The sequence below is a fragment of the Rhododendron vialii genome, chromosome 6a (genome assembly GCF_030253575.1).
Source record: "Rhododendron vialii isolate Sample 1 chromosome 6a, ASM3025357v1".
NCBI classification, from domain to species: domain Eukaryota; kingdom Viridiplantae; phylum Streptophyta; class Magnoliopsida; order Ericales; family Ericaceae; genus Rhododendron; species Rhododendron vialii.
The window spans coordinates 38,266,719-38,282,276 of record NC_080562.1 but is presented as its reverse complement, the minus strand read 5'-3'; the positions used below and the strand labels follow the sequence as shown (position 1 = coordinate 38,282,276).

Below are 15,558 nucleotides of genomic sequence, written 5' to 3'. Positions count from 1 at the left end.
CTGTTGAATTTGCAACGGATAACATTTAAAAATGTTGTAGGTGCAATGTAATACCCATCCCGGATATTTAATATTTTGAATTCATGTTTTAATTGAATTATATGTTTCTAAGGTTAACTTGCATGTAGTAGAACCTCGAGGGCTTGTATGTGATTTGTGGGTTGGAGTATAAGTTGTATATGGTTTCGCTTGCGTGGAATGATTTTCCCTTTGTTAACAAAATATCCTGGGGAGAAATATCTTCCCCTTTCCCTTATCATTTCACGTAGAGAGAGAGAGAGAGAGAGAGAGAAAGAAGAGACGGCAGGAAGGGAGAAGAAGAGAAGAGAAGGGGATTTGCTTGGGGATGATCATTTTGTCCTGGAATTGAAGTCCTAACATGGTAATTCATGCTTTCTTGTATTAGATTTCGTGTTTATTATGTTTAGTTCATGTGTTTGGAGGTTGAATTCGTGCCTAGAATAAATGGTTTTGGGTTAATTTGGATGTGGGTTGGAGTTCTTGGAGAAATTAAGAACCTAGTCTTAAATCCCTTGAATTTGGTGTTTAGAACTTGATTTGATTCGTGGGTTTTGATGTTCTTGAGTAGCTCTTTGCTATGTACGAGTTTGAGCATGATTTTGTGAAGTTTTAGTGGGTTTTAGATGAGATTTGAGTGGAGAAAAGGTTGGGAATCAGAGGATGAACAAACTGAATTTTCGCTGAAAACCCAGTCGGTACCCGTACCACTTTTTGGTGGTACCTGTACCGGCAGATCAGAATTGAAACATTTGGGTCGATTTTGGGTGGGTACCCGTACTGAGTTTTTGTGGTACCTGTACCTCTCGGGTAACTTTTCAGCAACTGTTGTGAAACTTCGGACGATCATATCTTTTTCATCCGAACTCCTTTTTGGGCAAATTATATATCGAAATTGATGTACTCAAAATGTACTTTCTAATGGTGGGGGTTTCAAAACTCAATTCTAATCCTAAAAGAAGTTATGGTCAAAATATGGTGAAATGGTTATAAGTTTCCATATAGATTTTGTTGATTAAGTGCTACTCTAATTTTATGTATGCTTTGATACACATATGGGTCTTTGAGATGGACAAGTTTGTATTTGTTGGGTATTGTTTAATACCTAGTTAGCTCTACAACTCGATATTAAACATTCGTTTGAATGCCTTAGGGATGTTTGGTGACTTGGTTAACTTTTTGGCAAGTGTTAGCTTGGTAAAATGTTATGAGGTGTTATCATATATTTGTTTGAGCATTTCAATGGAGTCGTATGCTAATATGGTTAGCTTGTGATTAGGTAGCGAGTTGGTCAAGTGGGAGGTGTCGAAACCGTAAGTTTGGCATACTCCAGTCGAAGCGAAGGTGAGTGTGTCTGATATGGTACTTCTCAATAAGATATTGTTGTGGTGGTATGTGTATATCATGCTAATGGTATTTTAGCTTTCGATATGATTATCGTTATATAGATAATGCGGTGGAGGTGATTGTATATCAATGATATCATGCTAATCGAGGTTTAGCTATTGATATGGATATATATGGTCGAAATTGTATATCATGCTATATGTTGTTTTAGCTAATGGTATGCATGCTTGTTGTATGTTGATTGTACCCGCGAAAGGATTGTGGAGTGAGTCACGCCATGTCGTATGCCATTCCGTCTAATTAACGGAGGTTGGGAGCATGGTTTGCGGGACACAATGCCTTGGGTACATGGGAATGTGGCAGACGTGTCACTGCATGCTTGTGTGATTTACATTCATGCTGTCGTTAATTCAGTTATTGTTACGTGGCTGTTTATTGGATAATATTGCTATGTTTGGCGGATGTGGTGGTTATAACTAATATACTCATATGGGTATTGCAGTTATGTTGGTGGTGAATATTCTTATTGATATTCTTATGGGTATTGTGATATTTTATTGAGCATTTCTATATCTCACACACTCTGGCTTTCCTTTTTGGTCTGCCAGGTAGCAGGTTCCTTAGAGTGGTTCCACTACCGGTCGACGTGTTGAGGTGTACTCGAGTATTAGCTTTGGGAGGTGTTGGTGGTCGAGCGTGCTGTAGGTAGTTATTGAAGGAATTGATTTTTATAAGTTGTAATTTAGTCATTGGTGAATATGTTGAAGTATAGAACTTAATAAGTCTTGTAGTAGTGGTTATGGTTTTAGCTATGCAGGCTTGTGATTGGTTGATCGGTACGTTGACTCATTTCTGTTTTATTGTGAGAAGTCTTCCGCTAAGTTGTATTCTGATTGGTTGTAGAGTGTGGTGTGGTCTTTTGTGTGGAATGCCACGTAGCCGCGCCGACTCGGGCCCACTTTGGGTGTCGTTTGCGGGGCAGGGCGTGACATGCAACTTTCAACCAACGCTATCAATGTAGGGTCCTGTTGATCTGAAAAAGATGATATGAGTTCAGAAAGACTTTTCAACCAATGGTGCAATTAATTTTTTTCCAACTTCAAACTGGCCAACTGTTGCAACTTTCAACCAATGGTGTGATTAACTTTCAACTGTTGCAACTTCCAACTTTCAACCTTAATTTTGTAACCTTTTCATTCCAAAAATACCGAGAACCTATTTTTTGTTATTTTTTATTTAATTAATAATATTTATACTCTGTATCTTTTTTCTTTTTTATTTATTTAAAATTATTTTAGTGTTCCGATTTTCAATCCGGTTCAATCGGTGGAAAGATCTTGTTTTTTTTTTCCATTTTATCTTAAATGATCATAATGAATTTTTGGCCTTTTAGAATCAAATATCTCTTAGGGCTTATCAACGAGAGTCCTAGAGTCAAAATTTAATTATGGCCATTTAGGATAAAATGATCAGGAAACTAAAATCTTTCCACCGGTTCAAGCGGATTTAAATTTGAAACACTTAATTTTTTAACTATATTTTTTAATATATAAACTGTCTAAAAATGTTTAAAAAATTAAGTGTTCCAAATTTCAATCTGTTTAAACCGGTGGAAAGATTTCAGTTTTCTGCTCATTTTATCCTAAATGGTCATAATTAAACTACGTAAAAACGGATTGAAATTTGGCACATATTTTTCAACCTCTTTAGATAGTTTAGACTACATAAAAAATATAATTTTTTCGTTTTATATTATTTTACCATCAATATTAGGCTTGTTTGATAGATTTTGTTAAGTAGATTTCAAAAATATAAATTTATTAAAAAAATACGTGAAAAACAAATTATTAGTATTTAAAATTTTATAACAAAAAAATCAAATATAAGAGAGAGTACTGGAAGGGAAGGAAGGAGAGAGAGAGAGAGAGAGGGGGTAAAAGGGGGAAGGAAGGCCGTGTCAGTGGGGGGCTGACACCGGGGGCGATTAGTAGTTTACCTTTCATAATCACACAATAATAATGGCACGTGAAATGTATGCTCCAACAAAGTCCTTACGCAACGGACTCTTTTTATTGCAAAATGTACTCGAAAATGTGAGGGGGTAATCCATACATCTAAACTACTCAATAATTGTAAAATCTTGTTCTCTCTCCACATGTTCAAAAAGAATAGTAAAAGAGAGAGAAGACTTGAAAGTCATAAAATGAGAGCGAGTGGCAACAAAAACCACAACAAAACAAAACCAAGCAAAACATAATCAATCCCCTCCTTGTCAAAACCTTCTTCTCCAATCATCTTTCTATACTTCTCCACCCTGAAACCAACCCTTGCCTTCTCTCTCTCTCTCTCTCTCTCTCTCTCTCTCTCTCTCAGGGCTAAATGGAGATCACCTCTAGAGCTCAAGAGAGACAGAACCCATCTCCCACAACCTCCCCAAACAGCAACACCAATGGAGTAATCCACATTCAAACCCGACCACTTGCCCCAAAACCCATCTCTAGACCCGAAACCATTTCCTACCCAACAACTTTCATCCGAGCAGACACCACCTCATTCAAGCAACTAGTCCAGACTCTCACCGGTACTCCCCGAACTGGCAAACAAGCATCATCCAAACACTCGAGTTCCATACCCCCGGTGAAAACAGGGCAGAAGAAACAGAGTAGCTCCAAGCTTTACGAAAGAAGGAGCAATCTGAAAAACGGGCTCATGATCAGCCCAATGGGTCAGGATTCCGGGGCTTTGAGCGGAAAAGACAAGACGTTGTCGCCGGGTGTGCATGATTTTCCTTTGTTAGCTCTTAGCCCTGGGACGCCGTTAGTTGAATACCCATTCGGAAAGTCGTCTTCATCTTTTGAGGGGAATTCGTCGTCAGTGGAGGAAGAGAAGGCGATTGCTGAAAAAGGGTTTTATTTGCACCCGTCGCCGAGGACTAGTACTCTGAAAGAGTCGGAGCCTCTGCTTTTGCCTCTGTTTCCGGTGACTTCGCCAAGGGGTTTTTTCTGATTCTTCCTATTGAAAATTTAGGCTAGCTAGTAACCCAAAAAAAAAAAAAATAGGCTAGCTACAATCACAAACGCTTGTGCCGATAATTGTACAAACTCTCACCGGAGTTTGTAGGCCAACTACCCATATGTGGGCTCCGCAGACGGCAGACCAAAGAGTTTGTACGACTGTTACTGCAAGTATTAGTGCCTAAATTTGGAATAGTAGATTGTTTTGACCATTTTTTTGTTTACCATTCGATGATGACATTTATACGGTAAATTCCCTTGTATTTTTGGAGAAATGGTGGTGTGAAGGGTGGGTGCTGTACTCTTTGAACGAACCTCATCTTCGCACTCTGCATTATCAGTGTGTATGAATTTCACACATCATACTGTGTTTGGTGTAAAATTACCATATGTTTATGTGACCAACTTTGTGAGATCGCCAACGGGGCTTTGTTCCAGGGGCATGGGAGGAAGGCCTAAGTGTGCAGGTGAAAGGTCTAAGGTTTAAGCAGACGGAGTTACAGTTTGCCTGTGTCGTAATCTAACTACTAAAGTACATCAAATGAGCTATTTCCACAAAATTAGGTAAAACAGAGAAGTAAATCCCAAAATTCCAGTGCAGTAGACTAGCAAAATACAAATGTAAAATACATTTCTTCCGATGGGTAGGTAAAAATAGGTAAGCACTATTCACCATCTACACACTTTTTTATTATTTTCATAGCAATTCTCTCTCTCCCTCTCTCTTCCGCCTCATTTTCTCTCTCTTCCGTCATATGGGGTAATTTATAATATTATAAATGGAATGGAGAAGATCATGGAGAGTATCAGAGTATTGGTGCAATAGTCATATGGGGTAATTTATAATATTATAAATGGAATGGAGAAGATCATGGAGAGTATTGGTGCAATATGAAAGTTAAAAAAAGCTAGCAAAAATACAATTTGGCACTGTTTAATGGTTAGTTTTCCTAATCATTGGAGTGCTTGCTCTTAGTGAATTACTCCCTCCGTTTCAATTTGTTTGTTCAATTGTCGAAATATGTGTCTTTCAAAAATATACTTATATTTTATATTTTATAATGTTTTTTATGATTTTAAAGATTTTGTATAATAAAACTAATTGAGACCTATTAAACAAGATCCATATTGCATATTAAAAACATTACGAATTGAAAATTATAGCCAATTTTTTACGAATTGAAAATTATAGCCAATTTTTTGAGAGGTCAAACGCTCTCAAAAAGTCAAAAAGGAGACAAACAATTGGGACGGAGGGAGTACCCCATATGACAGAAGAGAGAGAAAAGGCAGAAGAGAGAGGGAGAGAGAGAATTGCTATGAAAATAATAAAAAAGTGTGTAGATGGTGAATAGTGCTTAGCTATTTTTACCTACCCATTGAAAGAAATGTATTTTATATTTGTGTTTTGCTAGTCTACTGCAATGGAGTTTTGGGGGTTTACTTCTCTGTTTTACCTAATTTTGTGAATATAGCTCATCTGATGTACTTGCTCTAACGCTACACATGGCAAAGGCGAAAAAAACACTGTAAGATTGGTGATTGGATGAACCGTTCTTCTACTGGCGTTTCCAATGCAGAGGATTTCTTTTTGGAACTAGCCGATAAAAGAAGGGAAATAATTTTGTTACTCTCTTTTTTGTTAACGCCACTCTTCTGCAAGTGTATTTTTGGTGCAAAAATACACTTGTAACGTTAACAAAAAAAAAGAGTGGCAAAATCAGCACCCTAAAAGAATTTACTTTTAAGTAGCAACAAAGGCTGACGGAGTGTTAGATCATATGATCTGTTTGACTTGACAACTGACAAGGTAAGATCAAAAGTCGAAACTTCACCCACTTGAGTAAAGATAGCTTGCTAATTTCCTGGCTATGCCTGCTAGAAGCCTTGTTGGTTATGAACCATGCGGAGTAGATAATTTCAGGAACCATACTGGGAGTAAAATCCTTCGGGTACTTGACCGTCCTGTTCGGTGCATTCCTAAACCCTTTCTAGGTCAATTTTGACGATTAAAATCATGCATTCTCTAAAATCCGTTGAGAACATTAATACATGTACGTCGAATATCAGTTGATATCTAGAAAGAGAGGTAGGAGAAGAGCGAGAGATGGAAGGAAGAGAAAGTGGAACAAACCAAGGTGATGATTGAAAAACAAGTAAATCTGCACGTTCAAGTTCTATGTGACAGACAATTAAAAAAAAAAGTAATTTTCTTTTCTTCATAATATGGGAACATTTCCTCAACTTGTGTAAGGATGGCATAGCAAGTGCACTGAACAGGATCATTGCCATGGCTTCTTTAGTAATTATTATTCTCGGAGCAAGGGAGACCCTAATTCATCTAACAGCCATGTACAGTCATTTACGTATACAGATTTTACAACTAGTGTGCATCTTAACGGCACAAGTTCAAGTCGGGGGTGTTAAGAGTAAGGCTACCTACCTATCTAATGTCTACCTCCGGTAGATCCTGCTGAAACTGCGCGTCATTGGTGGGATGTCCACTTGTGCGACGTCATTGACGTTAAAGCATTTCACATGGACTGACTAGAGTCAAGCTTAGATTTCTGAGAAATACTGGATTGTCTTGAACCCATGATTCTCTGGTAGAGGTCCATTTCCAGGCCGCACAGAAATGATCACCTCCAAACCTGAAAACCCAAATGAAAATTCAGATAAAATGGCTATGATAAACCTCCCACCAACAATAATTCTCAACCAATGTGGTTGGGGAAGTATTGAACCTGATTTTAACGAGGGGCCTAGAGGTAGGTTTTGCATTTGCGAGTAGCAATAGTAGGAGAGTTTGCACTCTTCAAACCCCTCTCAATGCATTTCATTTTCTATTGTACTGTTTTCATCTTTGCATCTTTATGATTAATGAAAACTTTCTTTGCCGTTCAAAAAAAAATTAAAAATAATCTATCCTTGAGACGGTTCAAACCTTCCCAAACTTTTGAAGCTTAGTATATAAACCAAAACGAAGAACATTACCTGCTGCCTTGGCAGCTATAGCTTCTTGATAGACGTCCGTCACAAATAAAATCTCTGAGGGCTTATCAACGCCTAAAGATTCTGAGATCTCAACGTAACTGCTTGTTTCTTTCTTGTTACTGCATGAAATAGAAGTGAATCAAAGGATAATAGAAAAGGATATTGAAGCAGAGATTTGAATTCAAAGAGTGTATAATAATACCCCACTCTAGTATCAAAAAATCCACACAAGTATTTTCTCAAGTCCCCATAATTAGTGTTGCCAAAGATGAGCCTCTGTGCCAATCTGCTGCCGCTGGAATATATGTACACCTGAGGAAGGAGAAGTGAGAGATAAGTGCACGTCAAGAGCTTGAGACTACGTTTGAACAAGATCGATAACAGAAAAACATAAGACGATCAAACCATAAAAGCAGTAGAGATTAGAGAAAGAACAAAATGATCACAAACCTCAAAATATTACGTTATTTACTTTCAGAAGACTTTTGCTAGATCTTTGTTAACGCTGTTAGAGTTAAAATGATTCATGACTGATGATTACAGGCTTTGGTGCCTTTTATAACGTAGTTAGTTACTGCATAACAAAAAGTAATGTGTCTAATGAAGCTTCAACTATCGAGGGTCCTTTTTTCCCCTTCCACAGAACATTTGATATTCAACCTTGCAAACATGTGATAATCAATCAAATGGAGAGCAATTGTTCAAGAACCATCAGGTAACACTATCAAAAGGCACTATCGGCTAAAAACCAACACTGCATGAACAGTTGAAAACTACAGGGACTTCCAGAGAAGGAGATCAATGCGTCACTAAGAAACTCACCCATTTATATTGCCAAATAGAAGTTCAAAGAACTTGCACAGTCTCAATGGCAACATGTGCCTTCAAAGAGACAACTTATAAGAGGAGTCATTCAACAAAGAATAGCTCCATTCATTTATGACCAATGCCGATTCCGAATATTGGACCTTAGAGTATTAGAGTTGTTAGAATAGAGTTGGACTTAGTCCCACATTGGTTGCTTATGTTATGTAACTAGTCGCCGCATAATATAAATAAAGCTCACCTGTGTTCGGGTTAGTTAACACCCTATACACTTTTCCTTCTTTCTCTCACAACATGGTATCAGAGCGGGATCTTAATCTTAATCCTAAACCACCACAACAATCCTAAACCACCCTAGCCTTTGTACATAATCCCTACAATCCTAGCCTAAACCCTAGTCTCTGTACATAAAATCACAATCCTAATCCTAGCCTCTGCCTTAACCCTAACCCTAATCATTAGTTCACAGGTACTGTTCATCATCGGTACTGTTCCCCGATTACTGTTCACTATCGTTATTGTTCATCGCGCACTGTTCATCATGCTACTGTTCATCATTGTTGGGTATTGTTCCGTTACTCTTATGCACTGATTGTTCTGGTAATTTTTGGATTTTTTTGGTCAATCTACAGTTTATCCTCTCCAATAGATGGTAGTTTGGGTATGTTGAAGTCTGATTTCGATTGCTAGATTGTGTTGAGTTATTTGGTCTATGTTGGCATATGAGCTCTTGGTTGTTGCTTGATATTGGGATTATGTTGTTCGGTGGCTACTTTGGTTTTGTTGGATGCATGCGGTGTCGTGCCATTGGTCGTTAGCCGGTCAATTAGTTCCTTATTTCTTGTTTATTAGCCGTTTGTTAGTGGAGTATTTGGTTGGTTGATCTATCGGTAGTTGACTAGTTGCCTCTCATTGTACGGTGATATGTTTGCAATGAAATCTGGTTCTGATTTTACTTCCGCTGATTCTGGTGATTTTGGTTCTTCATTTAGCCGTGATTATGGGTACAGTGGTCGTTTTGACCGCGTTTTTGGTGGTCATGGTTTTGGTCGTTGTGGATTTAGTCGTACAGGTCACATGTCAAGGGGAGGTGGCCATAGTCGAGGCCATGGTTCTAGACTTTGTACTTATTGTGGGGAACTAATCATACGGTGGACCACTGCTATGACCTACATGGTTTTTCTCAAGCTCATCGGGTTACTTCTCTCAAGGATATTAGGCAGGCTGCACGCTCCACTGCTATGGTGACTATTTCTATGGAGGAGTACCAACGCCTTGTGTCACTTCAGACAAGTTCCTCCATTGCTACGCTATCTCAGACAGGTTCTTCTAGTGCTTGTATTGCAACTTCTCGTTTTTCTGTTCCTTGGGTTATTGATTCTGGTGCATCTGATCATATGACTGGTAATTCTACTATTCTTTCTGGCCATTAGTCTATTGATAAACCATCTCGTGTTACCTTAGCAGATGGTTCTACCACTGATATTACTGGTTTGGGTTCGGTTTCTGTTACTTCTTCTTTGACTTTGGATTCAGTATTGCACGTTCCTCGTTTTCCATTAAATCTTATGTTAGTTAGTAAACTTACTAAATTTTTAAATTGCTCTGTCACATTTCTTCCTCATGGTTGTGTGTTTCAGGATCTCAAGACGGGGCGAAAAATTGGTGGTGGTACTGAGCGTGGTGGTTTATATTACTTTACTGACAATGTTCACCCTAGTTCTGTTGCCCTTCAGTCTTCTGTGTCACCCTATCAACATCATTGTCGACTTGGTCATCCATCCCTTCAGAATCTTAAACGGCTGGTACCTTCATGTAGCCGTGTTGATGCTTTGCCCTGTGAAGTCTGTGAGTTTAGTAAACATCATAGAGTATCTTTTTATCCTAGGGTTGAGAGTCGCGTAACCCGTCCTTTTCACTTAGTTCATTTTGATATTTGGGGTCCAATGCGTGTTCCTAATGTTTTTGGCTTTCAGTATTATGCTATTTTTGTCGATGATTATTCTCGTGTTACGTATCTTTATCTCATGAAAGAGCGGTCAGAGTTGTCTTCTATCTTTAAGTCATTTTATATGGAAATCAAAACTCAATTTGATACTTGCATTCGTATATTTCGTTCTGACAATGCAGGTGAATATTTTCATAATTCTCTTTCTAAGTTTTTTGATGACCATGGTATAATTCACCAATCTTCTTGCGCTCGAACTCCACAACAAAATGGAGTTGCCGAACGCAAGATTAGGCATTTATCAGAGGTTATGCGTGCTCTATTATTTCAAATGCAAGTTCCTAAGTCTTACTGGAGTTATGCTGTTCTTACAGTATGTTACTTGATCAATCGTATGCCATCTAGCGTTCTAGGTGGTTAGATACCCCATACCGTTTTATTTCCTGGTCGCCCTCTCCACTCATTACCCTTACGAGTGTTTGGGTGCACCTGTTATGTTCATGCTCTGGATCCTGACCGGGACAAACTTGATCCACGGTCAATTCGGTGTATTTTTCTGGGGTACTCACGCACTCAGAAAGGGTATAAGTGTTACTCACCATCTCTTCGTCGTCATTTTGTTTGTGCTGATGTCACATTTAATGAGTCATTGCCCTTTTACTCGGGTCACAGTACTCCAGTTGACCTTTCTGAGTCTGAGTCTGTGTTTCCTATTTGTGTACCATCTGGTCCTCCCTTGCAGGTGTATGTTCGTCGGCAACAAGTATTAACAGCCCCACAAGTACCAGCCACCACGCCTCCTCCGTCCCAAGATCTCAAGTGTGTCGCCTTCGCAAAGCCCTCTATGGTCTTAAGCAGTCCCCTCGAGCTTGGTTTGGCAGGTTTAGTGATGCTGTGTTGCAGTTTGGTATGCGTCGCTCTCATTCTGATCATTCTGTCTTCTCTATTCAGTCAGATCGGGGAAGAGTAGTGTTGATTGTGTATGTGGATGATATCATTATTACTGGGGATGATCAGAAAGGTATTGATGAGCTGAAACAGTTCTTACAGCGTCAGTTTCACACCAAAGATTTGGGTAAGCTACGATATTTCTTGGGTATTGAGGTAGCAAGATCCAAGGAAGGGATCAGTTTATCTCAAAGAAAGTATACGCTAGATATTCTAGAGGAGACTGGTTTATTGGGAGCAAAGCCTGCGGAGACTCCTATGGATCCAAACGTCAAATTGTGTGTTGATCAGGGGGAGATATTTCCTCATCCAGACAGTTATCGTCGCTTGGTAGGCAAGCTGAATTATCTCACCAATACACGGCCTGATATCTCATTTGCTGTCAGTATGGTAAGTCAGTTCATGTCAGCTCCTCGTTTTCCACATTGGGAAGCTTGTCTTCGTATTGTGAAGTATCTCAAGGCTCATCCTGGACGTGGCTTGTTTTATCGTTCAAATGGTCATTTGCGTGTCGAAGCCTTTACCGACGCTGATTGGGCAGGATCACCATCTGATAGACGGTCCACAACTGGGTACTGTACTTTTGTTGGTGGAAATTTAGTTACCTGGAAGAGCAAGAAACAAACTGTGGTTGCTCGTTCCAGTGCTGAAGCAGAGTATCGTGCCATGGCTCATACTACATGCGAGATTGTATGGTTGAGAGCTTTGCTCGAGGAGTTGGGGCTTGGTGTACAGTTACCTATTCCTATGTATTGTGATAATCAGGCAGCAATACATATCGCTTCGAATCCGGTATTTCATGAGAGAACCAAACACATCGAGGTAAATTGTCATATTGTTCGGGAGAAGATAGATAGTGGCCTGTTGGCTACCCCTTTCGTGTCTACAGGAGCTCAGTTGGCAGATATCTTCACCAAGTCTCTAGTTAAACCACGTTTAGAGTTGTTACGTAACAAGCTGGGATTTTGTGATATTTATTCTCCAGCTTGAGGGGGAGTGTTAGAATAGAGTTGGACTTAGTCCCACATTGGTTGCTTATGTTATGTAACTAGTCGCCGCATAATATAAATAAAGCTCACCTGTGTTAGGGTTAGTTAACACCCTATACACTTTTCCTTCTTTCTCTCACAACAAGAGTAAGCATTTCGAGTAGTACTTTATGGTAGGAAACTAAACGATTGTGATCTTCCAGACTTTTCCTTGACGAGCAAGGGAACAGAAGCACAGCTAGCAGAAAACAAAGCTGTATACCGTAAACAGGTCGGAGGTATACATCATAAAAAACCAAAAGAAAAGGAGGAATGTAAACTGACCTTGATGCCCGAAGCGTGCCAGTTTTCAAGAGCTTCAGGCACATCATCAAAAACCACCCCCTCTATTTCATTATTCTGGAATCCGGTCCTCCAAATATGACCCTGAATCCTTAAAATGTCAGCAGCCAGATTAAGAGAAGGCATTTTCACAACAAGTTCCATGGTTCTCACCTGCAATTGTTTCAAGGCAGTGATCTTCCGGTCAGCTCTAATCATTGCTTGCACGTTAGCAACCAAAGCTGCAATGAGCTCCTCTTTTCCTGCATCATTAGAAGGGATTGGCACGGCGCCAGCAATTCCTTGTTGTAAGTCATCGTGTACCTGAAAACGAACATAGAAGTTGCATTCACTTTATTACTACTGTTGGAGAAAATTCGTATCCATTAACATAAGGGTGATGATTTTGACACTCCAAATGAAAAAAATCTTCCTGAATGCTCACAATAGCTCTCCTATATCGACAGAGGAAAAACGCTATGATGTGCTGAGGTACATGTTGGTGAATTATATATGATAAAAATTAACGATACCAAACCAGAATCGCAAATGTAAAAAGATCATTTGAGTAAGGAAGAAAATATGAATCCCTACAAGGTTTACATAACAAATTTCTCAAAGATACACTTTGGAAATTTGGGGTATTAAATGCCACTCTACAGATGGAAAACGAAGGCCTCACTTGAGATCGCAACAACTTGATGTCGTCTTGAGTCTCTGTAGAGTCATATGTCAAATCCAAATGCCTCCCTACATTCTCACGGGCATATGGAAAGAGAACGTCAGTAACAAATGAAATCGGAGTGGTGGTCCCTTCAATGTCCAGAACAATGCAAAGCTGCAAAAAAGAATATTAACAAATAATGCGTGTTAAGATCGGAACTAGAATTAAAGAACGCAATGACACTCCCAGAAAAAAGTGATAATACAGAGAATACTTCAAGAACTTACTCTTTGCTGCTTCTTGTCATTATGTGATATAAGAGACCCTGCCTTCACAGACATGTCAACATTTTGATGACCACCAAAAACTCCTCTGGACTTAGGAATTGGACCATGATTTCTGGTAGAACAGTCCAGACCCAGTGGATGAAGATTGATAGCAGCATCAAAGACATAATGGTAACATTCAGCCTGGAAGATAAAGTTGTCAGAAAAAACAAAAAAATCAAGGGTAGGATTAAGTTGTCAATTGGAGATAAATCATTTCTCTTTGGTACATGGAGATTACATATGAAACTACATACAAAGCCATTACAAGTGCCTTCATCCTCATGACAGAAGAGCAGAGCTTATAAAAGGATGAACAAGTCACTCCGTGGACATACAACATAGCACAACATGTTAAGGCGAGCAAATCGTTTGCCAAGAATAAAAAAGATCTATGCTGATGCTCAATGTCGTCCATATCTTCCTTAGATGATCCGAAGGTCCCAAAATCAGGTATTAGAACTAATCCAAGAATCCCCCTCAGATATTTTCCGAACCAGAATAACTGTTGTTTTTGGATACGCTTCAATCTACAACACAATGGGGAAAGGTTGAAAAGTCAGAAGCACTATGCACTTGACCTTACCATACATGATAACTAGTCTTGAAGAATTTAACATGAGACCAAGCTCTGGAAAGGTTCTCTGGGGTAATATAACACAGACGGTATAGATCATTTTAATGGTCCAGAGGTCCTGTTCTGGAGTCAATTGCTCCCCTCAGTTCCGAGTACTGTAACTCTTTTGCTTCAGAGTTCAAAATGAAAGCTAGCAAATACCTGAATACAGCTATACCAGTAGCCATTGATAACATCATCACACGCATAAAAACGCAACATTTATAGGAAACTGGCCCATAATGAAAACTAGCTAATGAGTACAGGAGTTAGCACATAAAATTTTGCGCTTAAGGATATGATTGTTAGGATATAGAAGCAACATTCATGTTAATGCAATGAATATAACCTTTTTGGTCTAATACAGTATATACATGGAAACTGAATGCCGAAAGGGTTATGTAAGTTAGTGTTAGTTACCCAATCACTATACATGATAATTTTGGATCAAATTAACGGAATTCTCTTTTGGATATGAGGTCTTACTATAAATCCATTGATTCTTGTTGAAAAGGTGTTCAACTCTTGGTGAAGCAGAAGAACAAAAAAGAGCTATAATGTTGATTCTTCTTTCTTTTTCTATTTTTTCCAACTTCTGAGCAAAGCATCAAAAGAGCAGTTGGAAAATCAAAATTCAGAAGAATCCACATTTTTTGAGTAAATAAACAAGTTGAACTATTCAAAGGGAGATTAATTCATTCATCATGGATAGTAACTGAAGCCTAGATAATTGCACTCCACAACAATAGAAATCTACTCCTGTAACATATGGATGGCCAGATGGGTACTCAATTCAGACCCTTTTCAATCCCAGCAAGACATAAACACAACAACCAAGAAACCTATTCCGCAAAGGTTCAAAGATGACCAAGTTGTAATACACATCCACAACAAAAACATGAAGAGAAAATAGAGAAGACGACAAAACTAATACCACAAGTGGAGTATACCTTCACACAGAGAGGAGCAAAATCAGAACTTTTTGGTGGTTTGTGAGGGTATGGCTTGGATATTGGCCAAGAAAGTTTAGACCCATTTGGAGGGACTACATACATGTCCTCTGTAACCATTCTTTCCTTTTGCAAACCTGTCCAAACGCCCCCAAACAAACAACTGAAGCCACTTCGGACAGCAACAAAGAAAACCCAGATACAATCAAACTAAGAACAAAATAAGATGAATTCAACAAGAATGAAGAAAGATTTCGATGCATTATCTATATATGGGCATGGATAATGAACATAAGTTACAGAGAGAGGGTACCGAGGTCGTAGAATTGACGGCAGACATTAGATATGAAGGCCTTTGTTTCTGCCACTTGGTTGCTCCGTATGCATACCCCTGAATTGGTCGCCATTTTCAATCCGTTTCCAGCTAATACCACCATTGTTGTTGCAGGTTCTCTTTGGTTTGTTGCGTAGAGTGAGAAAGTGGGTGACTTGGGGGGTTTTCGCTGAGGAAAATTTATTTTACCAGAAAGTATACACACATACAATCTGTGCACAGATTGTGCACATATTTCGTTGTGTGGTCCATCACGGGTTTCAT

General features: G+C 39.0%; 2 protein-coding genes and 1 long non-coding RNA gene across 4 annotated transcripts; 2 read left to right on the top strand and 1 right to left on the bottom strand.

Moving 5' to 3' along the window:
* The first annotated feature begins 296 nt into the window (after positions 1 to 296).
* On the top strand, positions 297 to 2,255 carry LOC131329409 (uncharacterized). Its single transcript, XR_009200756.1, has 2 exons — positions 297 to 382; positions 1,298 to 2,255. It is a non-coding gene; the product is annotated as an uncharacterized LOC131329409 (long non-coding RNA).
* Positions 2,256 to 3,514: 1,259 nt separating this feature from the next.
* LOC131329305 (VQ motif-containing protein 4-like) lies at positions 3,515 to 4,801 on the top strand. The gene has a single exon (XM_058362389.1). It carries the CDS (start codon positions 3,745 to 3,747, stop codon positions 4,369 to 4,371), a length of 627 nt encoding a protein of 208 aa, XP_058218372.1. The 5' UTR covers positions 3,515 to 3,744; the 3' UTR covers positions 4,372 to 4,801.
* Positions 4,802 to 6,575: 1,774 nt separating this feature from the next.
* On the bottom strand, positions 6,576 to 15,467 carry LOC131329853 (probable bifunctional methylthioribulose-1-phosphate dehydratase/enolase-phosphatase E1 1). Of its 2 annotated transcripts, none has more exons than XM_058363253.1 (9): positions 15,274 to 15,467; positions 14,961 to 15,097; positions 13,356 to 13,538; positions 13,087 to 13,242; positions 12,579 to 12,728; positions 12,408 to 12,509; positions 7,576 to 7,685; positions 7,374 to 7,492; positions 6,576 to 7,030 (listed from the first exon to the last, which is right to left on the bottom strand). In XM_058363253.1, the coding sequence occupies exons 1-9, from the start codon at positions 15,395 to 15,397 to the stop codon at positions 6,939 to 6,941; spliced, it is 1,173 nt and encodes a 390-aa protein (XP_058219236.1). In that variant the 5' UTR covers positions 15,398 to 15,467; the 3' UTR covers positions 6,576 to 6,938. The 2 variants fall into 2 exon arrangements, with proteins under 2 accessions (XP_058219236.1, XP_058219237.1); XM_058363254.1 differs by having other exon boundaries at positions 14,961 to 15,132; positions 15,274 to 15,414.
* Between the last annotated feature and the right edge of the window lie 91 nt (positions 15,468 to 15,558).